A 23731-nucleotide genomic window follows, 5' to 3' on the forward strand; every position below is an offset into this window, starting at 1 on the left:
AGACAAAGTAGAAATACTCCAGTACCAATTAAAGATACATATTCCTATGTAATGCATCTGAATTTTCTATCAGTGAATCTGGAACAAGCAGAGTATGAAAGACCTGATTCAAAACTGCCACACTGGACTGCAGCTTTGCTCTTGAGGCTGGGCTGACATCAAAATCAGCTTTCCATCATTTTGGCTCTTTGCTGCTCCATGGTCTGTATGTGTTGTGAATGAGGATCCAAAATGTTGCTGACATTATTTCACTAACATTGAGTGTCCAAGTCTCCAGCCCAGCCTTGCTCTCCCCGCCACTGGTACCATTGATTCTTGTGGAGTCAGGAATGAGCCTTTTAGAAACACAACTGGGACACTTTGGTTCCCTAACCAGTACAGCAGCTGCATTTCCCTGCACCATTCAAATCGGTGAAGCAGCTAAAAAGAGGTGATAAAAGGCTGATTATTCTAATGTTCTTTGGGGAAAGTACTGAGTTTTATACAAGCAGGATCTACTCTCCCCTCCAACATATCTCCCCACTACAAGCATATGGATAGTACCTGCTAAACAACATGCATTTCTGGCACAAGTTAGAGTGGGTGAAGTAAACTACAGATGTTGTTTCAACCTTCAGTAACAGACTTGCAGAGGAAGAAATCTTCAGCACAGACATAGTGCTAGCAAAATACACAAGCTACTTCTTTGAGCCTGCTCCTTCTTCATCCAGCTAGGCTGCTGAATGACCACTGCTATAATTAAACATACGTCATTCTCAAAAATGAAATACAGGCAGGAATTCACCTACAATCACCAAATGCCTATACAGAGACCAGCTGCTAGTCTACAATATCATGTCTAAGGTCCAGTTTAAGAAGGAAACAATCATTTTACTAATGAAAACAATTTGTAGAGTTATTAAAGTGTATCATGAAAATAACGGCAGCTTGAAGATTATCAACATTTTAACATAGCACTGACGAACTTCACATGAAGAGGCCCATGGTGTCCAGTCAATGGAGAGATGCAGATGCTTGCATGCTTGATTTCAGAAATTTATCACCTGGCTTTCAAATTTAAGATGCTAATTTACAGCTATTGCTTGTGCAAGGTCAAACGTTATTGTCCAGGAATTCTTGATTCCAAGGGCTGTGGGAGATCAGCTGGTAATCCTTTAGAAAACCAGTAAACAGATGTGCGAGTCCTCACTACCATAACCCAGACAAGTGTCCCTGCCTTCACCAAGGACCTGGTTAGGCACAGAGACTGAGCTAGTGCTATGCTGAGGCATTTGGCAACTTTGCATCGTGGCTGCTAAGCCTGTCTCTCCTACATGAAGCGGCAGAGAACTCTGGTCTCTCAGGACACATAAATCTGATCCTCCTCCCAGACATTAAGTCAAGATTAGTAAGTAACTCTGTGCTGTGAACCAAATCCCAATCTATGCAAACGATGCTATATTCACTTCTCTTTGTAACCTGGAAGTTGAAAGCAAGGATGTTTTTCAGAGTGGACTGAAATACCATTAAAATAAAATTAACCCTAAAATACTACAGAAAAGAGAATGCCTTTTCAGTCCTACAAAGCCATCTGTGATTGTTCTGTATTTTGATGAGTAGTTAGTGGTGCAGGCTAGATCCATCCCCATGCTGATAACTCTCCAAGGGTGGAGACTAATCTTACACCCACGATTAAACAAGAATGAGGACTTATCTGCTCGATTAAACCTCTCCCTAGACGTTAATACTGGAGGCAAGGCAAAAGACTGCAGAGCACAAGAGTGACAGAGGTGATTTTTGTGCCTACCCGACCCCCTCTGCCACATAAGGTTACCTGAGAAACAGTAATTCTTTCTGAAACTGGCAACTTTTTTGCATGCTAATTCCAAATCCATAAAGAGAAGAAATGAATGGGCTTGATTTGCTCTGATATGGGTGTTCAGTGAACCTGGAAAAGGACTTCAGGCTACTCTCCTTAATACTTATGTATACCTTAATATCTAGCCTTGTCTATCTGACATATTGTGCTTATATATTTACTGTCTGTAAGGCTCCAGTATTTTCTTCTCCCTCCATGATTTTTTTTCATGTTCATTTTAATGCACCAACTAGAATAATGAAAGATGCAACCAAAAAGATAAGGAAATTTAAGATGCCAGCACTGCTCAGCCTAGTAGGTTGCAGATCTGGGTGAGAAATAAATCCTTCTTGAACAGAAAAATGGATTAAATCTGTGCATACAAAACCCAGCAATATTAAAGCAACTCTAAGACTGTCATGAGCATAAATACCTTTAAAGGGAAAGTCCTGGTGTTGTTTCTGTTCTTTCAGCACACAGCAAATGCCCTGCCTTACATTCATTCCTTCATTCTGTTCCACTGCAAAAACCTGCCCATTAAGGCCTTAAATTCCTGTCAAATCAGACCACTGGAGAACCATGCTCCGCTACAAGAGGACAAGCTAAAGCTATGTTATTGCCATCAAATGATTTAGGTCTTCAGGCTGCCTCTTTGCCTTCCCTACACTGCTTCTCAAGTCACATCTACAACCTCACCAGTCTGACAGGGAACATGGGGTGTGATGCTGCACTTGGCATTGGCCTTGCTACTCTTAAAAAGGCCTTACAGCAAGAGAGTTCAGGTAAATCTCTGCATTGAAAAGAAACTCTCCACTGTGTCCTGTGTGTTCCTCACATGCTCTCTGGTTTCCAAGCCTCCTTTGCCTCACCTTCCTGCCTGTGTGAACACTGCCAGCAGAGGCTTTCCTTGCAAAGGGACTGAAACAAAGGATTTAAAGAATAAACTGCTCTGTAGAGTTGGAAAAAAGTGTTATGTGAAGCCCATGGGTTCAAATGCATTAACTAGAGCTGTACTAATATTTCTTCAACAGCCTATAAAAAAAGAAACAGAAACAAACAAAGTCTGGCTCTAATTCCCTATTACAATGCTTATGCCTAAGTACTGTATATGCCAATATGTCACAGGCAGAGCTGAGTTTTAACTGGCATGTGTCGCAGGTCAACAGTGCCATAGCCAAAGATACAGGAACAGACTCACACAGCATCAACCTCCCTTAGAGACCAACAAAATAATAACAACAATAATAATACAACATCCCCCCCCCCCAGCTTCCTGTGCTTTGTGATCATTCTCTCTGGTGGTAGTAGTAGCAGTTGTAGTAACAGTACTTTTACATTGCTGATGAGAATTGTATGCGATCAACGAAGTGCCTGGGTCAAGAAGATGGATCCTGTCAGGGCTGATGATACGCTGAGAAACTGGTGAGCTAGATCTGCATTAATCTTCACTCCCCTGCTTTACCCCCAGCTCTGAGCCCTCCCTTCGACACCACCAAAATGGATGGTGATATGGTCAAGGTGCAGGGCTGGGGGCAGCCTGTGGGGAGGTGGAAGTGCTCATGAAGGAACACAACAGTGGGAAGAAAGGTCTGGCACTTGTTCTCAGGACAGGACTACCCACGACTGAAACAGCTTTTAAAACATGTAAGAAACCAGCCCCATTGCTCACTGCGGGTATCCAGAACACTTCTAAACACACACAGAAACGGACAGGTACTACTCAAAACTGTAACCAATGCTGATGCTGCAAAACTGCTCGTTGTTGTAGTTGTTTGGATATGGAAGTTGCAATTCGCTGTAAATAAATACGGAAAAGTGTTTTTTCTTAAATGCTTGAGATACTCTTTTTTTTCCTCCAGTCTCAGTGGTGCTTTCCTGTCACTTGCTCCTCCAGTTGTGCTGATCTTTTTACTGTACGTGTGCTCAAGTGTCTGACGCACAGTGTTCTCTCCCCACTGTAAGAGTCATCCCAGTCCCACCCTGGCCCAGCTCGTATCCCACCCCAGGCCCCGTCCCCCTGCGCTTAGATAAGCCATTCCTTCTTGCTCTCGTCGATGGTCTCTGTGAAGTTGGGGTCATTGTTCATGATGGCAGCATCGGCGCTCTCGGCTGACTCTGCCCCTTTGGCCTCGTTGGTGTGGTAGGTTCCCTTGTGGCGGAACATGTAGCGGATCAGGAACACCAAGGTGCAGAGGATGGTGAAGATCACCACTGCGATGACACCTACACAGAGGAGGAAAGAAAAGATGTCACTCACGAGAGCACCAACAGGATTTGACACGAAGAAAGGATCCCACAGCTCCTCCAAGCTGAGCTGAAGCTACCCAGGCAGTTAAACAGCACCACAGCTGCTTGGTTTCCACTACTCGAATATTGATACATAGTTCTTGCTATATGCAAAATACCACTGGAAGGAGTGTGCTAGTGACTTTTCCTTCAAAACATTAATTCCAACTTCAACATTAATACCTTCTTACAGTGGTGAGCTTTGCTGTCCATGAGGAAGAGGGTGCCAAGCGCTCCCAGAACACAGGGGTGAAATTGTGACGTCAAGGCCTGGGCAGCTCTGAGGATGGAGTCACCGATGTACCCTTTCCAGTCAATGGCCATATAGATCTATTGTAGCTCCTCAACATGTCCTTGGAAATTGGTTTGACTCACTGTTGACTCACTCCACCCACTAGGCACTGGCTCCACATAATTACAGATGTAACTGCTTTATCATCAGACTGATCCTTAATTGCTCCTTCTGCTATGATCTATTAGAGATTCAGCCCTGTTACGGAGAAGCCTCATGTATCTTACCCTCTTATGCATAGGTAACTATGTGGTAAAACAGCACTGGTTTGTTTTGCTCCTTCTCTACAGGCATGAAGGTGTTCCAGGATGAATACATTATACAATTTTCATGTTAAAAACCATCCTGTTATCAGCCAGAATTCTGTTATGTCACTTTGTTAAATGATGAGAGGGACAGCCAGGCTGTTCAGGTGGGGCCTGAATTCTTCTGAGGAATGCAATGCCTGGGCAGCAAATCAAAACTACAGCAACTGATCTGAACCTGGATATGGAAACAGACCCTTGAAGGGGCCATGGAAAAAAAGGAAGAAATTCCATTAGGCTGCATTTACTACTATACTCAGTGTTGCTTTACGTGACAAAACCCATCATCAGTATGGCATTTTATATGCATTTAGAACTGACTGAAAACTATTGGGCTGATCAAAGTTCTCCCAGGACAGCTGCGGAGCAACACTTCCATCCTATGGGACAGGGTAGAGAAAATTGCACGTGTGTATGGAATTAAGCAGGATCCACATTTCAGGAGGCAGCTGGCCAGAGTATCTTCAGTGGAATGCTAATTCAGGGTTCCAGTTCTGGTATTACTTAACATCACCTATCACACTAAATGGGAATCTCCAGCATGTAAGTTATAGCAGGACTTGGCCCATAGAAGACAAGGCAGGATTTTTGTCAAGGGTGGGGCAAATAGTGTTTGACACAGATTCATGTTGAATCTGCTGTAACTGGAAAAGCGTTCTTGCCATTTCGCATGAATTAACTACTCAGTTAACAGAAGTAACTACTGCAGAGTTGCTCCCCACATAGGTAAGTGGATTATGAATATCAATACTTTGATTTGGTTAAAGCTGAATCTGGGGGGACAAACTAAATGAGAACAAGCCATTTCACTAGGACAGTGTGCCTGAATGGGCTTAAAAGTTTCTATTTAATGTTGTTGAGGTGTAGTTTTCCCACTCTTAGCTTGAACATGTTACCAACTGCAGTTCAGCTCTCACAGTCATACTGCAAAGTATCTCAGAAAAGTATATAGGTTTCCTACCTCCAATAATGGCAGAGTTCCTGTTAACTCCATCTCCTATAGCTTGACCGTTGTATGGGAAATCAGCACTGGCTGTAAATAGGGAATTAAAGATTCATGTTGTAATAGCAGTGAAACTTCACACAGTAGTTCAGAAATACATCCAACATCCCCAGACACGATTTAAAGAAAACTGTAATCCTGAGATCTTTATCCAAAGGAGAAGAAAATAAAAAAAACCTTTCTCTGTTCTCTTTCTCTCTGACCTTCTTGCAAAAAATAAAATTACTATAAAGGAGGACTCTCAGTAAGCATTGCTGTTAATGTAGGAGGTCATTTTGTTTCTCTGCTAACACAAATTCAGTAAGCTTCTTTCGCATGAAACCAGCCAAAGCCCTTTCTTTCAAAAGCACGTGATCATACATACTGTTAGAGAGATTTTTGCCTTTGTAACTATCCATGTTATCCATGAAAGGCTTCAGAAGCTTCCAGGGTTTTGTGACCACCACTGCATACAACTGCAAGCTCTTCGAAAGAAAAACTGCCATCCCTTTTGCTGCTGCACAGCCCAAAGCAAGCGAGGAACTGCATCTGCTGTTGGTCAGAGCCATACAGCAGTTACCCAAAGGAGTACGTGCCAGCATCTTTGCTACTCTAGGAGAAAGCCCAGTGCGTCAGCTGCACCAGTGCTGGAGCTGAGGTGCAAGACTGTGAGCTGGAAGAGCTGAGACATAGCAGGCAGGGGAGCCCTCGGGAGAGGCTCCAGCAGACAGAGGAGGAGAAGAAACAGTGCTCATCTACCTAGAATGGAGTAACTCCTTAGAGCAGAGCTGGATGAAGGAATCAGTACAGGTTTGAGGTAGAATTTGGATTGTAGTCTTGGCTTTAACCTCCAGAAAACATCACAGAGACTTTTCAAAGGCAATCTCATCAATTAAACCTATCATGAGCACTTTCTTTATAGTCAGACATAGCAACTAGTCCCTGTGGTGATTAAGCAAGCCTGGGGACCTAAGTGAGTGGTTGCAGCCATTCTCTTCTTTGCCACTGGACTTTGGCATTGATTTTGAGATAGAGAAAATGTTGTTAAATGTACTTAAACTGGGGACAGTTAAATAACCAAGAATATGAATTACTTCTTAGGTCAGTAGTTAAAACCCAGCTGTGTTTTCCTTACTTGATGGATTAGGTGATAAGTAAGTCGCCATTACAGGCCAGCAGTGCATTCACTATACACCAAAACCGGCTAAGGGAACTCAACTGGCCTTCTGTTAGCATGGAGTAAAATCCATATAAGGTTCCTTTTATATCACAAAGCAGCTGCACAAAAGAATGAATGGCTTCAGCTCGCCACGTGGCCTGAAAAGAGGTTTGGGGCTAGAGTAGCCTCCTGTGTGCCTACTATGGAGGAGAGTCGAACTAGCTGTGTGTTGAGCAGCTAGCTCTTGGCTGGTCGCCTGTGGCACAAACAAGAGAGCATTTCTCAGTGCAGGAGGCCTGGCCAGCAGCTTCTGCCAGCAGCACTTGGGCCTCTGACGTTTGTTGGTGCTCTGGCTTCTGAAAACAGCATTTCTGCACCTCTCCGAAGGAAACCAGGCTAAAAAATGTGAAAGATAAATAAATACCTGATTCCGCATCAGGGAGTTTTGCTCCAAAGAAGGACCTTAATGTGCAGGACCATGAATGTTTCCTACAGAGACATTTTGGCACAGGGTCCATAATGTTATCCTTGCAGGGCGAGGATAAACCTGCCTTCCCTCAGGGAAAATTCTAAAGCCAAATTACACTATGTAGAAAAGCATCAATTTGCCAAATTGCAAGGAATTGCTCTCTGCCATTCTAACACAAAAAGGCGCCCCTTGCCACAGGAGCAGAGCCATGTAAGCGGTTAACATAAGTGATTAACAAGTTCTACCACTTGCCACTTGGTTTGGCGCTGTTTTCCTGTGTCCCCACACGAGAAAGCTTAAAATCAGCAATGGTCATAGTTCTGCCTTCCCTTTAACTGATCAGTATCTTTTATCTTGTTTTGAAAGGTTATTTGGAGGACTATGGCACTAGTGAAGTGTGAAGAAAGAGGAAAGCTGCTGTTCATGGCAGTGTGATCCTTCCCGAGCTGCCACATCACAACGGCCATGCTGCAAGGGATTCCTGGCAGATGGAAGACCACATCTTGTGATGTTCAGCAGCCACTGAGGTACACCATAGGATAATGAAAAACATGAAGCGTGGTGTGCAGCTACATCCTTCATCTTGTCTGAGAGCTGCTGCTAGGACTGGACCTGATGCCTCCATCCAGAGCTGCTTTCCATTGCATCTAGTCATCAGACACGCTCAGATGTCCATTGGATCAATAAGCAGATGTGATCCACTCTGAAACTCTCTCATCTCTGACAAAAAGGAAACAGGAATACGTGTTTGGGGGCAGAAGACAACTATTTCAACAACAGTTCACCCTCAGATTGTATGAGTTGTGCCCTGCTGCAACTGCTGGTGAACCAGGAGTGCTGCAGTGAAAATGGAGCTTAAGACATTCATGAATCTTCTTTTTAAAGCACCTGCGGCAGTGTTGGCAGATAATACCTCAATAATTCATGAATTCCTGTTCTATTACAGATGTGCTTCTGTATTGTGGGGTTTGGTTTTTTTTTTTGACTGAAAAACTGTATCTAAAATCTCAGCCAAATAGCCTTTGCTGCAGAAGCGTCTATACCAGGTTTTTACTGAATGTATTACTACAGATGGATAGAGGAGGAAGAAAAGAACCCATTAATTTCTTTTTCAGGTGGAAGTTCCCTTGAAATTCTCCTTGCCAGCAGTAGCTTCTCAAATGATGAGAAGTAGCTACCGATCAGAAGTCTCAAGAACCACAAAAGATTAACTCCTGCCACAGCAATTAGGCAAAAGAGAATGTATGAGGGCACATTCCTTGATCCTCCAAGGTAAGCTTAACAAGAGCATACTGTCACCCACAGGCACCAACTGCAGGCGTTTCGTATAGCAGTTACATATGTGCCATACTATGGTCATATTCCTTGGCAATATTAAGCAACTTTGTCAAGAAGACAACTAATGAGATTCTTTCTTCCACTGGTGCTGAAATTCAGGAACTAAATAAGGAAAGAACACGTCAGAGCAGGTTGACAAAGGGCAACAGTAATACTGATGCTCTGATAAAAGCATAGAAGACTATAGTGTTGTTCAGAGGTTGTAAAGAGTAAATCCTAAAATGACTGGCTAGATAAAATGAATAGTTTTATTAGCAACTCTCACGTCTCAAGGGAATCTAAGTCACAGTGGTATAATAACTAACTCTGATGACTATAATATGCAGATGAAGTATAGGATGAGCATGCGTGTGCTTTCAATTCTCTGTCGCAGCTGGGAACACCTCTTTCCTGTTCACATTCTTCCATTATCACTGTGACATTAACTTCACTTAGCAAGCCCTCTTGCACTGCTATGTGTACCTCAACAGCTTCAAATCATAACTTGCCCACAGTAAATAGGCACCACGGAGCTGCAGTTACTCTATGTAGTTACCCTGCAAACCCCCTCTGCGTTGTCAATGTAACATAAGGGGGGTGTGGGGACGATACTGCAGGAGTTTTGGCCTACATACTGTACTGTCTAATTGTTAGCTGAAGCCACAAATAGTGCTATTCAGTCTTCCTTCATTACCTGGGTCAAAAAGGTTGCTTTTAAACAGCTAATTCCCATCTGGTCTGGGGACAATACTGGAAAGGTTTCCTTACTTTAAAGACCTTTTTCTGAATCTTCCCTAGGCTTCTCTGGGCAGACACGGTCTTACTTGGGTGAATCAAAACGTGAAGCACAAAGAGCTTTATAATCTATCCTAGAAAACAGCTACACATTGGCCCAAGAGACATGGTGCCAGTGCCCTGAAATCCTCTGCTCATGCAGAGCCATCAGTCTGCTGTCAGGACACACCAAAGGCATTTTCCTAAAGCCTACAGCTAGCGTAGGGACAGAATGAACTGTACCAGGAAATGCTAAGCTCATCTGTGGCTTATGAACACCACTCATCTGCTTCTCTTCCAGAATCCAAGCTGGGCAATGCTGCTCTTTGCACTCTGTCTTCCCACAGCAGGCCATAGGGTTTGCTTTAAAGACCATCATCCTGAAGCCAACACACATAAAAGAGATATGCATGCTTTGCTTTCTTTTTCATGTGCCCCTGTTTATGAGGCCATACTTCCAATAACTACAGAGTAAGTCTAGAGAGTCTGAACTTGTGTTTTGCCTTTTTCAACTTTCTGTTATTAGTCTTGGGATAAATGGGGTTAAAGAAACTTTGTAGCACCTAAGAGGCTAATGAAAGACTGACTGCAGGAAAAATCCATGCTTTGGCCACTGTTTTAATGACATCTGAAATTTCATACGACCACAAAAATGTGGAAGGAGACACACCGTCACCCGGCACGCTCAGCATGGTCACTGCCACAGCAAGCTGCAATACAGCAGCTCTCACTGAATGGAAAGGGGAGATGGGGCTGGAAGAACAGCCTGTAATTAGGATTAAGTGTTAAAGATGACAGATGTGGTTGATTTAATAGAGTGAATGATAATTTTGCTTCATTAGAGTAGGTGTGCCATTTTCAGAGGGAGAGTTTTTACAATGGATCCCACATAAAAGCCTTTTGCAAATTCACAAAATTGAAATGCAGGCCAACCCTGATAAAAGTGGTCCAGAATGTGGGTGTGGGCAGAGAAATGAGCAAAAGGCTATTCAGTAAAGCCAAGGGGAAACCCAAACCCAAACCCAAGCAGGGAGCCTTCTCAGCTAGAGAGGTGTTGGAAGCAATTTCAAACTGAACCTTTTTACTGAGTGGGCAAGTCTTAGTTCAAATACACTGCACTACAAAGGAAGATACCATTAAGATCTGCTCTAAAAGAGACAGGGTGGGAGCACTCACAGTACTAAACCAAAGACTGGATGAAACCCATGAAGTGCTGGAAATTGAGTTTGTTCAACCTAAAACTAACATGTTGCAAGGCTGCTGTGACCTTTAGCCTTTACAGATGTCCACAGTTTTGACAGGTATTCTCCTATTACTAAGACCAGCTGGGTTTTCACATAAATATGAACTAAAGAAGCAACCAGAACAACTGGATCTGGTGATCACAAGGTACATAAAATAGCCAGCAATCAAGACCTTCATTAAAAGCAGAACCGTGACAGAACAAAGTAAAAGCAAAGATGTGAGCTGTATCTCCTTCCTAATTCTATTTTGCAGCCAGGCCTCCACGAACGGAGCCTGCAAAGAGAACACTCACTCACTGATACCTTGGGATTTTGGGAATGTGTTGGACACTAGAACCATTCACTAATTTATGTCTCCAGAGGACCAGAACACAGGGAAAAACAAGAGCAAGCTCTTCGGGCTGTGTTTGGTCAAATTATTCAGCTCTGCTGGGCAGGTGAGGCTGTACTGCTATGGTTTGAAATCACAGGGCACTGCTTATTACAGACTGTAAGTACAGAATCTCATTGCTTGCCTCTTCATAGTAGAAACTAATAATGTGCACTCACAGTCGCATTCCCTTTCCTGAAGGGACTGGATTACAAAGGAAACTCTAAACACATGCACAGGAATGATGGAGCAGGAGTAAACAACTCCATTACACAGCCTACATCAAAGGGGAACATCACAGCCTGCAGACACCTGTCGCCCTTTCTTGCTCATCCCACTGCCTCTGCCGATCCCACCTAGTGCTCCCTCCTCAGCGTGGCTCTATGAAGAGCTCCCATGTGGTAAACTACAGCAATTCAGAAAAAGAAGGAAAAAATCCGAAGCAGTATTAAAAACACTGTGTCATTTTATGCTGCCAGGGCAAATTTTGCATTTAAAGTTCCTGTATTTTCTTATTTTCTTCCTTTTTTTAAATTAATACTTTTTTTTTTTCCCCTTATTCCCCAAACTGAGAACAGAGTAAAAAGGGAAACTAGCCCTATTCCCCCTTTTCTAGGTAATTTAGAGCTGATTCTGAGAGAGGACTTTTTAATATTAATCTCTGTTAACAGAGTTTTCTTAAAAGTCCCACTGGTATTAGCTTGAGTATAAAACTGAGAATTTGGCTGAAGTTATTTTCAATATCAAGCACTTCCACTCTTAACCAATGACAAAACACAGAATCACAGAATAGTTAGGGTTGGAAAGGAGCTTAAGATCATCCAGTTCCAACCCCCCTGCCATGGGCAGGGACACACCAAACCATCTCACCCAAGGCCTCGTCCAACCTGGTCTTGAACACTGCCAGGGATGGAGCATTCACAACCTCCCTGGGCAACCCATTCCAGTGCCTCACCACCCTAACAGGAAAGAATTTCCTTCTTATATCCAATCTAAACTTCCCCTGTTTAAGTTTTAACCCGTTACCCCTTGTCCTGTCACTACAGTCCCCAATGAAGAGTCCTTCCCCAGCATCCTTGTAGCCCCCTTCAGATACTGGAAGGCTGCTCTGAGGTCTCCATGCAGCCTTCTCCAGGCTGAACAGCCCCAACTTCCTCAGCCTATCTTCATACGGGAGGTGCTCCAGTCCCCTGATCATCCTCGTGGCCTCCTCTGGACTTGTTCCAACAGTTCCATGTCGTTTTTATGCTGAGGACACCAGAACTGCACACAATACTCCAGGTGAGGTCTCACAAGAGGAGAGTAGAGGGGCAGGATCACCTCCCTCGCCCTGCTGGTCACGCTCCTTTTGATGCAGCCCAGGATATGGTTGGCTTTCTGGGCTGCGAGCTCACACTGAAGCCGGCTCATGTTCATTTTCTCATCGACCAACACCCCCAAGTCCTTCTCCGCAGGGCAAGGAAAGGTATTTTAATCATATTGCTTGGGAAAGGTAATTTTTGTTCAAACGTGCTATATGCAGTCAATCATAACTCCCTGATTTTTTAGTGATGCCTCAACTGGAGTGTTAAGAGTGTTACAAGTATATGCCTAATATGAACCACTTGTCTGTATTTATGTACATAGAAGTCTTCACTGTCACAGACTTGATTTCTTCGGTGTGAGTTACAGAATACTGGGAGAAGTACACAGCCATACTAATTCTGAAGCTACCAGAATGAACGAGGAACATGGAGCTTAGAGGAAAAATCAGGGCTTTTCACTTTAAATATGTCATCCTTTTCTCTCTGGTGCCAGAAACACAAATTATTTTGACATGATCGAATTCCATTCATTTCTTCAAGCCTATAGAACCTTCTTTGCTGGGAGGGTAAAGCCAGAAAAAAACCCCTTCATAAATGACAAAAAAGTCCTCCAACACTATTGCTCCAATACAGGTGCTATCTGGACCAATTATTTAAACTTCAGTTTTGTCAGGTATGTTCTGTTAGATCAAAAGGATTTTAAAGGGTTATATTTTTCCTCTATGAATTTTTCACTGATCCTGAAGTGTTTTTACTGACAGCTACTGGTGAGTTCAGTACAAACTCTGTGTTTTCACATTCTTGGCGTGAAGGGTCTCCAACCGTCTCTTTTTAGTCCAATGTGAAATGAGTATAAATTAAAACATCCTCTGAGACAATGGTTTAATAGGAACATTGCCCTCTGAACAGCTCTTCTGTAGGCAAACTCCTGGGACAGTGTGGGAAAGTAAGTGGGGATTACAGAAGAAAGAGGTGTTGGAGTGAACAACAGAAATGCCAACAATGGGCAGAGACGGCATTGGTGAAAACTCACTGAATGCTCCATGGTCAGTGAACTGGGACAATGCAAGTTCTCAACACTAGACACAAGAAGGGACAACCCAATCAGTCAAGATGGTTGTTTCTGAATTGGCTGTGTTATTAGCTCTTTAATTTCCTTTTGCACACAAACTTTGTTGTCCATACTGTTAAGGAGAGGAAGAAATGGAATTTTATGAATGGCTTGATCTGAGAGAACAGTAACAACTGTTTCTACTGGTCTTAAAAACAATCTTCCTAGCAGAAGGACAGAAAAAAATCTGCCTTATTAGGAGACCCATCCTTGCAGCTTTAACTCCCCCAAGTCAGTCCTGGATGAACTATGAAACAGGGAAAACATTCTTGCACTGTGTGTTGGAATGGGTTAAGTGGTTCTCCCCTGATTGTCTCCTTTTGTATGGTCATTTCCCAATAGTGAAAGTTTTACACTTTCTTTTGCACACAAGCAAGTAAACGTACAAAGTATGGGAAGTCAAGACCAGAACACTCTCTCAATTTAGTAACTGGTACGTGTATACTACAGAATTTTATTCCTTATTTTAAAAGGAGAGCAGACATTCAGGACCACTTCTGGAATGTATTTAACTGCAGCCTGAGCTTCAGCAAGTTCTGTCTCAGAAGCAGGATTTTGACATTTCCAACTGATCTGCAGCACCTTAGAGCATCTATCAAAGACCTAAACTCATCCATCTTTTAATTCCTGGTAGTAATGTCTGGCTGACACTGGGTCTCACTATGAATCCAGACAAGAACTACTTGTGTATTAAGTCATGCTGGCCTAAGCTATCACTTTCATGAAAATTTTATGAGCAGCGCTTCCATTTCACCTGTTAAGGAAGACAAACAAATACTTCCTTTTATAATTAATGTAGAGTATGAAACACTTCTGTGCTCTCAAAGGAACAGTAGAGTTAAGTGCTGGTCAAAGCCTTGCTGTATATAGCTAATCGCTGATAACAGACCCACAGGGAATACTTGAAAGGAACAGAGAAAGGCAGAAATAAGAAATCCAACCCAACAAACACCAATACCAGACAAGCCTGAAAACTTATGACAGCTACAAAACAGGAGAAGAAAAAAAAAGGACTCTATTTACTGAGGTCATTGGAAGAAAAGGCTTCTCACAGCCAGGGTAAGAACAACAGGGTCAGGTTCTGTACTTTCCTACACTTGTACCTACACTTATGAAAAAGAAAAGCTTGCACTGGGGATAAGGAATGGGTCAGACTGGAGAGTTTAAAGAGAAAATAAACTTCAGTAGCTGTAATGACCTGACCCTAGTCTAGAGGAACCTCTTCCACAGGGAGTGAAATGTTCTTCAGCCTAAGGAAAGGAAAAAGAAGGCAGAACCGAAGTGCTAAGGCATCTAAACGCTTCCTTCTCTACTCAATGTTTTTTTTCTCCCCTAATTTATACCATCCCTATGTTCCTACTTAAAGTTAGTACTTGTGGAAAAAATACAGTCTTTGCTGAGGATGGAAAACACGCTCTTTGTAATATCACTACCTTCTTGTCTTGGCATTAGGTAGCATCATTAGCATTCAAATCACTGCTTATGAAATAGCTACAATGCTGCTCTCTCAATGGATGCCAGAAGAATTTACAAGCTTGGCAGCCTGTCAGCTGTCTGAAACACTAGACAGGGTGTCAGAAATTTCACACTGAAATTATATACTCGTACAGATAAGAGAAAGCTGTGCATAATTGTGTGAAGGAACTAGATGACACTGAGGGAGGCATTTTCATTCCCAATCAACAGAGAGATTTACAGTAATTCAAGGACCATAATTAAGCCCTTTAAGGATGGCGCACTGATTGTGCCAAATTTCAGACAGATGCTCTTCCTAGTTAGCTGCTGGATGGGGAGGAGAAAAATAGAAACTGTTACATCTCAGTGTTTACCACTTGCCTTCTTGCCTGCAAGAAACACTCAGTGTTTAGAAACTGAGCTGTGAGTTGCTGCTTGAGTTAATCCCCAACTGTCTTAACAAAAAATGCCACCTTCCTGTTTGAAAATAACTCATGGACTTCTGAGACAGTATTTATACTGGGAGGATAAGGGATGAATGCTGGCGACTCTCAGCAGAGGAAACCATCACAGAATACAGCAAAATCTGGCAGCGGAAGAATCTGTTGGCCTGCAGGGGAGGCTGCAAGTTCATCTTCTGTCTCTTGTATAGGGAGTATAGCTATTAAACTAACTTCCTGACAGACAAAGAGCCTCCCATGGTTAATTATGTTAATTAAAAAAAAAAACAACTACATCAAGTGATCAATAGCTTCAAAGATAATCTGGCATCATTTCCTGATTGTAGGAGAGATAACTAACCCTTCCTGCAACCCTGAACAAGGAGGAGCATCAGTTTATTCTAGCAACTACCTTCACATCCAGTTCTAATTTTGCCAACAGCTAGGAGATCAAATTTGGATGTGCAAGGCTGCGCCATGAACAAAAGCAATGCACCTCCTTCGTCTCTCCTGCCCGGATGCCCTAGCCCCCGTGGCAAGCCTGGAGAAGTGACCCTGCTCCCCTGCAGTCCCTTAGAGGAGACAATGAGTGCTGCATCACGCGTTACCACTGACTTTAACTCTCCTGCTGTTGGATTCACTGATGCGTACAGGACTCTTTCAGTGTCCAGAGAAGACTGTTCTGTTCCTCTGTCTGTAACCTAAGACCACTTTGAGGGCTGAATCCCTGCCCTCCAGCAAGTAATGCCTTTGATCCTTCCTTCCCACTGCGCTGTTTGTAGCAAGCCCTTGACAAGGTCAAGAGCTATTCCCATCTGTCTCTGTAGCCACATCCGTACCAGTGCACGTCTGACACAGCTTCTCCTCAGTTGCTGCCACTCTCTGCCCTCTGGGATGTCAGCATCAGTGGTCAGAGGGTAGGATGGCAACCCAACAGTCATGTCTGAATCCAGAAGGTGACCTTCAGCACTGTCACCGCTAACACATGGGTGACACTTTGTCTTGGTCCAGAAATGAAGTGCTATCTTTAGCTTGAGAAAGACAATTAGTTGGCCAATTAGATAAGCATGGATCATATAGGCAGTATTCAGCTCACCTGCTTTCCTCTCCTGCCATCACTTGTTAAAGGAAGAGGGATGAATTGGTAATAAAAAGGGAGTTAATCCTGCAGGCAGCTGTTTTAATCTTGACAGTGCTGCATGTCTTCATACAATATTTTTGCCAGACATGCTCAATACAGCTTTCAAAGGAAGCTGTTGATTCTTAAAAGACAAGGCCTTTCACCTCCTACAAAAAGAAAGAGCTTTTTGGGTTTAAATACATACAGTCAGAAAAAAGTCACACCACTTGGAAGAACATTGCAGATGTAGCATTTAATCCTGCTCCATTTAATTCTTAATACGCTGAAGCTAATATGGGTTTAACTAAATCCTGCGTTAAATACTCTAGAAGCCATTCTGTTCATACTCTGAATAAATGCATCTTGCAGCTACACAGTGCCACAGCAGCTTAAAAGTGCACAAGTATGGTTTCTCCACTGTTGTATTTACCCTGCCTCTTCTGGTATCTCCTGCTTTGACTAAATTCAAAATGGGGTCGTCTGGCAAGCTGGAGCACATTTTACTTCAGATGGAGAGGTGCATACAGTGGAGTAGGTTTCTTTTATTCTTTTTATATGAGTAACAAAATGTTTGGAAGTGAATATTTATTAGTAACAAAAGCACCCACAAACCAAGCAACCCCACCCCAATAATACGCATCTTCTGATTTTAAGTACAAGGCAATTTAGGTGTGGGGGTTTATTTACTACAAACATAATCATCTGTTTGGGCTTTTGTTTGCTTTTCTACAATGAGCAAGGTGTCAATTACCAGTGACATCCATCTTAGCTCATTTCAACTGAGAGATATTAAAAAAATCTTGATTAGCTTTTTGGCTTGTACATGTGCTACAGTAATAGATATGAAAATGCAGGCTAATATAGCTAAAGGCATGCAATTATAACTTTTGTTGTGAAATGTATGCCAGACGTGCTCGGTTTAGACAACATATAAAGGTAGGACATGGAATTTTTAAATACTATGGTCATTGATCAGGCTCTTTTTTGTGTCCTTTCTACAATCCTTTTGCTTTAACCAAGGCAAATTTGATTGTCTGACGTGAACTGAGATAATACAGACAGGAGGAAAACAGAGGAAGAGAACTGTATTGATGATCTGCTTGGGTTTGATTATTGACTTTTGTTTTAAATCACCAGAGTCATGTTCTAGAAAAGAATGACTTGTTGAATCCCTGCTTTATCACCACCAAGAAAGGATTGCCATAGCAACAGGAAAAGACTCTGCATTATAAGAATAGTCACAAGCTGAACAAGATCATGGTTTAAGATAATGGCCCGGTAGCATGGCAATACGCCAACCAGGGGTGGGGAGGGAGGGAAGTGGCATTTTTCCAATGACAAAGGCATTTAAAAAGAGCTAAAACTGTAAATGTGAAACACGTGTGTACTCAAGGCTAACAGAAAGTGCAAGACAAGGAATCGAGAAGCCGTCTGGCCCATTTGTCCAGGGAGCAAATCCACAAGGTTTCTTGTTGATAAATCCCTGAGTTGTCTCTAAGGGTGAACTGCAAGTGACTGATGTGTGTCTTTATCATTTTCCCCTTAGCCTCTCTGCTAGGGCATCCATAATGTTCTGCAGCCAGTAATGTCCATACAGCAACTACACAGAAGTGTTTTAAGGCAGACATTTCATGTAGGTTACCTGTCAGGCAGAACCTGCTTAACATCTGGTGGTTACTCGTGAGGTCTGACCCAGCGCTGCAGTTTAGAGGTGCAAGGATCATTCCATCTGCTGTTTGGTGTATCTGTCCTGTTTAGGCACTTACATTTGACCCCCTCCTACAACATTTGTCAATCCTCAACATTCAATTCCACAGTATTTGAGAACAAAGCTACAAATGTACACTTAAAACATGAATGAGGATGAGTGCTGAATGAGATGTAAACTGTATGATGCTTGCGACAAAATTTTTCCTGAGATTTTCACTCGAAGCCAGCCATCCTCAATTTAAAATTAAGTAAGTGACAGAACAATAAGAACTACAGATTAGAACATGTTGGAAATGAGAAACCCAGTACATAGTAACTGCTGTTCTTTACAACCATTTCTTTGTGGCCAGGTGTGTGTGGTTTTTGTTTTAACACCTCTACAAGGATTTCTGTGCATTTCAATAAAGCTTTTTGTCTTCACCCCTTCAGCTGGTATAGTGAAGGAGTAAATTCACACTGAGAGTACCAAGACGATTCCAGCTCTGGAGCCAATGGGAACCGTTACTTACACCTCTGATTTTCCCATTTTCTCTTTCAACACAATGTGTGTCAGAAAGTCTTCTTTGGGAATTTGGGAAAACGTCAAAAGAAAGAGTCTTCAGTGAAAACCACCAATGTGCTAATGCAAAGTGACACTAAACCCAAACACTTTCCTTTACCAGTCACCAAGATCACCTGTACACAAGGTTACACAGTGTACAGTGAGACTTTTTTTCAGTTTGGAAGTTAACAGACAGCTTGAGCCAGCCTAACTGCATGCTGCATGTTCTGATACCCTCCATGCTGGCTCCATGACCAAGTACTACAATTAATCCAGAAGGAAATGTGTAAGCTTGTAATCTGTCAGGTCAACAAAGTTGAATCAACTGAGCGAGTTTTCAAGACAACACTGAGCTAACACAAGGGCAAGCTTAGTAGGACTTGGCAAGGACAAACAGGATCTCCTCGTTTTAACACCCGGAGCTATTAGGAACAGTGCAAGTATCGTGAGTAAATCCCACCATAGTCTATAACTAGCCTGCAGTCAAATTAATTGTAGGAAAAAGAAACCAACCAAAATTACCTACCAAAACCCATTAGCTGCACAAGATTCATAGCAGCAGTGCATCCTTAAGATGTTTATGGCCTACTTTTTAAAGACATGAGCCAGTGAGGATTCAGGAAATGTGCTTTTATAGAAAGAGGAGCACAGAATGTAACCTTCAGGTACAAACTGGCCTAATAATTTCAGAGAAGAAAGAGACTACTAATCGTGATGACAAAATTCAAGTACCAGACTGCATATTATAAACAGGAAGAGATGTACTGAAATCTTATGATGGCACGGCAGCAGGGAGGGAATGACAAGCTGTAGAGCATAACACTGCTTGTTTCAATGTCTGGGACCCTCAGTCCTGGAACACCTATCTCTCCTTGCAAACATCTGCCCTATTTCTCTACTGAAGAGCTAATAGAAAATACTGCAAGGAGTTCCTTGACACTGCAAGAAAAAATAATATCCAAAATCAAAAGGTATGACCATGGCACGTACTTCTGAGAAAGATGTATCTACCTGTCCCCTCTCATACAGAAACTGGCCAATGGATGAATCCCCAGACACAATAGGCAAAGTCTAATCAGTATCAGAATCATTACGGACCCAGTTCTTCCATTAGCATTTTAATTTTATACCCCTGTAAACACATCAACTTTGCCAGGAAGGTTCTACAATTCTTGTTCTACAAACAAAGGCTACAAATCAGAACGAGGACAAAACACAGGAGAGACGTCAGTGTACACCTGACCCTGTAAATCCAAAGGGAACAGATTTTTTGCTTTTGAAGTATTCACCTGGCACTCAAGAAGCAAGAGAAAAAAACCCAAACCTCTACAGCTAGACACAACATATCATTTCAAAGACTGTCAGTCACAAAGCAGGCCGAGATTGCTGGGATCTGCAAATTGTTTTGGCTTGGCAGCATTTTCAGCATGAGGTGAATGCCATTATGACTAATGGGATTTCCCATTACACGTGGCCTAAGGAAAGCAGACATTTCAGAAAACAAATCAGCACTATAAAGGCATAAATATAAATATATTTATGCCTAAAATTAGATTTACTTTTCTGGTATGGAGCTGACCACAATATACTCAGGAATGCAGCATAAGAAATGCTACTGTACCTTATTTAGCTGTACTTGCAACCTTTTGCTGACTACATACCCAAAACTACAGAGAAAGTGCTGTCACAGCAGCTAGGTCAAAACTCAACACCCAAACAGCGTCAGACTTATGGAAAAGAAAAATAAAGCAGAATATTAAAAATAAGGCAAAGAAAAGATCTTGTAACTGCATTTAGGAGTGATGGCAAATCCCTGTCATTCCAGCTTTGCACTTCCTACATTTCCTACAGTCATTTATCAGTCACATCCACTCAGTTTTGTTTTTCTTACAGAGGAAGGCAAGGTGTGTTTCTTCTCTGAACTGCTCCACTGAAGTAATGTGGCATGAACCCCAGCTTACCTGAGTCTAAGTGCCACGGGTCGGTAGCGGCCGACATTGGTGGGATGGTGAGTGGAGATGCTCCGCAGTTGGATTCCACCAGTTCCCCTTCGATGTGGACGTGAGAGGAGACGTTGGTAGGTCTCAGAGCTGCTTTGAGCGGAGCGATCTGGTTGAACTGTACTCTGGATAGGCAGCCAGTGAATCCTGGGGTGTTGTATTTATATATATCTTGGTCAATCTTCCCAATTTCTATGGGAAATTAAGGAGAAAAAAAAAAGAACGTAAAATTAATCAAAACAATTCACTGCTCTGGGAAGCACGGTTGGTCTGAACACTTGATTCTCAGAGCTCAGTTCCAAAGTTCCTCTCTCAGGAGACTGGGAATGTGTCAAACCCTGCCAGGTTTCTTTACATTCCATTACAGATTAAAGCTGGAAACCTTCAGGCCTTGATGTGACTCAGTTTCACTGCTATGCTATCATTAAAATGAAAGGCTGGCATGAAGGAGTCATCAGAGAACAAAAGGCTGGGGAAAAAAATCATTTCCCCAATAAGAGGTGGTGAAGGAGGAGGCAAAGTCAGTCATTGCCAGGGTCTCTCCTCCCAGCTGAAGCTGCTGCTCTAAGAGATGCCCCTTCCTTCACCTTGGTTACCCTGTAGCCCCCTCTCAGTGGGCCAGGGCCACTCCTGTTCGCTCCCATCCCTCTCCTGTCTCCTTGCCAGGAGAGCAAATGTCCCTTCACCAGGGGACCACACGTCCCTTCAGCCCAAGTGGAAACAGCCCCTCTCCAGCTTCCTTCCTTCCACAGCAGTGCTGAGAGGTGGCAGGTGCCCATCCAGCCCCGCTGCAGGCTGAGGAGCAGCGTGTGTGCTCCTGCACCTCTGCAGCTAGGCCTGTGTCAGCTGAGAACCTGCCTCATTTTACACCCCGTGCTGTGCTGAAAGGCAAGCTTTCAGCCAACATTCATGAGCAGAGCACAGGGCTCCACCACTGTTCTTCCAAGCTGCCTTCCAAGTAGTTTTCTCCCTTCTAACCCACCAGTTAAAATGATCCCAAGGAGGTGGCTGTAAAACACAGCACATGCCCTTACTCCCCAAGAACCTGCTCGCAGGACCTGCTGTGACAGCCTGAGTCACGACCGAGATAAATCTGGCACTGTCAGCTAGCTGTGTTGAGGGGTATTAACACTTCAAAGGCTCCCTGCAGTATCTAATATAATATCTACGTAGCAGTGAGGAATCTGCTTTCCTTTCTTACATGATAGCATGAAGCAAACGAAAAGGACACACGGCAGCATCATGTTTGTGCTGTACCATGAGCTATTGTTCTGGAGGCATGAGACACTTCAAACTGCCTTTCCCTGGGTCAACAGGGACAGGAGTTAGGTCTGGTCCTTAAAGTCAGTGGGGGAAGTCGTACTGAGCTGAGCAAAGCAAGATGGTTATGTCAGGGAGAGGGAGCAGCCCCAGGTTGTTGAAAAGCAACCTGTTATATGTCAGGAACAATGGTAAGGGTTTGAAAAATGGCATTTCTGGAGAAGAAGTTGGCTGTAAATCACAAGTTTGTGTCATAAAAGGAAAGGAGGAGGTGGGACAGAGAGGGTTCTGCTGAGAGCTGTGAGGAGAAAGTGGGAGAAAAGTTTTATTTTAAGAGTTTGGGGATGTGCTGGGTTGTGAACCAAAGCACATCTGGGTTTTGAGGTTTGCTACAACAAAAACCCCAAAACCTTAAATCAGAACTATTAGAAAATGCATTACTAACCTTTTGGATGTGTTCAGTTCTAACCAAACCAGGATCAGTTCTATGAGGCCTGAGCTGCTGCCTGGGCTCCCTAAGTATGTGAGTGCTATTCCTAAGAGCACAGAGCATCAGAGACACGCATGAGGAGTTTCAAGGCTACAAACCAAGCTGGGAATGTCAAGTATGCCTGTTTTGGGGGGTGGGGGGTGGGGTTTACAGGTTAAACATGAACTGGGGGAAAACTGGTGGGAACTGGACAAATCTTGACATGATTAAAGCAATTTCTCTGTTTTCACAACAAACTAAGCTGTACCTTTTCTATGTCTGCAACCATGTTAGAACGATAAATACACACCATTTAAGTCCCCACCAAACCCAAGGGACATGCGCAGACACATGTAAGGACACCCAAGGAAGATTCATAATCTGAAAGTTACTTGCATCAGATCCTTGTGTGATCCGCTGTACAAGCACGGATTTTCTATTCCTCCCATTCTCCCTTTTCCTTCTTGTTTGAGAACATGCTTTCCTTACTAGCGCTTAGCGAGCCTGTATCAATATTACAGCCACACGTCTTCACAAGCTGGCAGCAAGCAGCAGCTGTCACCTCTGACAAAGCATAAACTTGCTCAGGACTCAGCTAGAGACTAGCTTAAATGCATTAAAATCATTGTACTAGTCAAGTGGGCCTTGCATCCTACTCTCCTTTAAAGAAGTAGCTTGACTGAACAGTTAGCATTATCTCCCTCATGGACAGGAGACATGGTCTAGTGTGAGGCATCCCTGCCCATCACAGGGGAGTTGGAACCTTAAGGTTCTTTCCAGCCCAAACCATTCTATGATAGTAAGTAAAAAACCTCTCATGTATATGCACACTTTCCATAGTCAATAGAAAAGCTGTACCACATCCAGAGTTCATGAATTTGAATGCTACTTGTAGACGGTATCACTCAGACACGGATCCTATCTGACCACAATATTCACTGTCTCTTACTTCAATAAAATATTCATGGCATATTTTGCAATTTTGAGTAATCCTTACAATCTAAGGAACAATCAGAAGACCACGTTTCTCTTTGAACACTGTAACCACTGCCAGTGACAGTTCAGAGATTACCTTTTATTCACATTTTTATATATTCTGTGGAACTTCATGCAACCATGCTAATAGCCTCCCACTCACAGTGCTGAATGACAGGAACAAAACCCCATCAATATGATTGTGCTACCTTAGCAGTTTCAGCACCATTCTTCTCTAACTCCATGAATAATAAATGATGGATACAGATGCTGAAAGAATTAAAGAGAAAAACCCACCCAAAAGCCCCTAA

The 23731-nt window shown here is 43.0% G+C and overlaps 1 protein-coding gene and 1 long non-coding RNA gene across 3 annotated transcripts in view; one reads left to right on the plus strand and one right to left on the minus strand.

Moving 5' to 3' along the window:
- Window positions 1-2069: 2069 nt before the first annotated feature.
- Window positions 2070-23731, minus strand: part of CNTNAP2 (contactin associated protein 2) — a 1009321-nt gene continuing 987659 nt past the window's right edge. For both annotated transcript variants that reach the window (XM_061464593.1, XM_061464594.1), the window contains exons 22-24: window positions 20678-20908; window positions 5682-5753; window positions 2070-4060 (exon numbers count right to left, since the gene is read on the minus strand). In XM_061464593.1, coding sequence (XP_061320577.1) covers window positions 3861-4060; window positions 5682-5753; window positions 20678-20908 — 503 coding nt within the window. In that variant the 3' untranslated portion in view covers window positions 2070-3860. The remainder of the gene's footprint in view (window positions 4061-5681; window positions 5754-20677; window positions 20909-23731) is intronic.
- Window positions 5090-10167, plus strand: LOC133274971 (uncharacterized). The gene is made up of 3 exons (XR_009745344.1): window positions 5090-5263; window positions 7697-8602; window positions 9723-10167. It is a non-coding gene; the product is annotated as an uncharacterized LOC133274971 (long non-coding RNA).

Source organism: Pezoporus flaviventris, unplaced genomic scaffold, assembly GCF_033815535.1.
Source record: "Pezoporus flaviventris isolate CSIRO_AGI_PZ_B2104156 unplaced genomic scaffold, CSIRO_AGI_Pfla_v1 ptg000037l, whole genome shotgun sequence".
In the NCBI taxonomy this organism is placed as follows: Eukaryota; Metazoa; Chordata; class Aves; order Psittaciformes; family Psittacidae; genus Pezoporus; species Pezoporus flaviventris.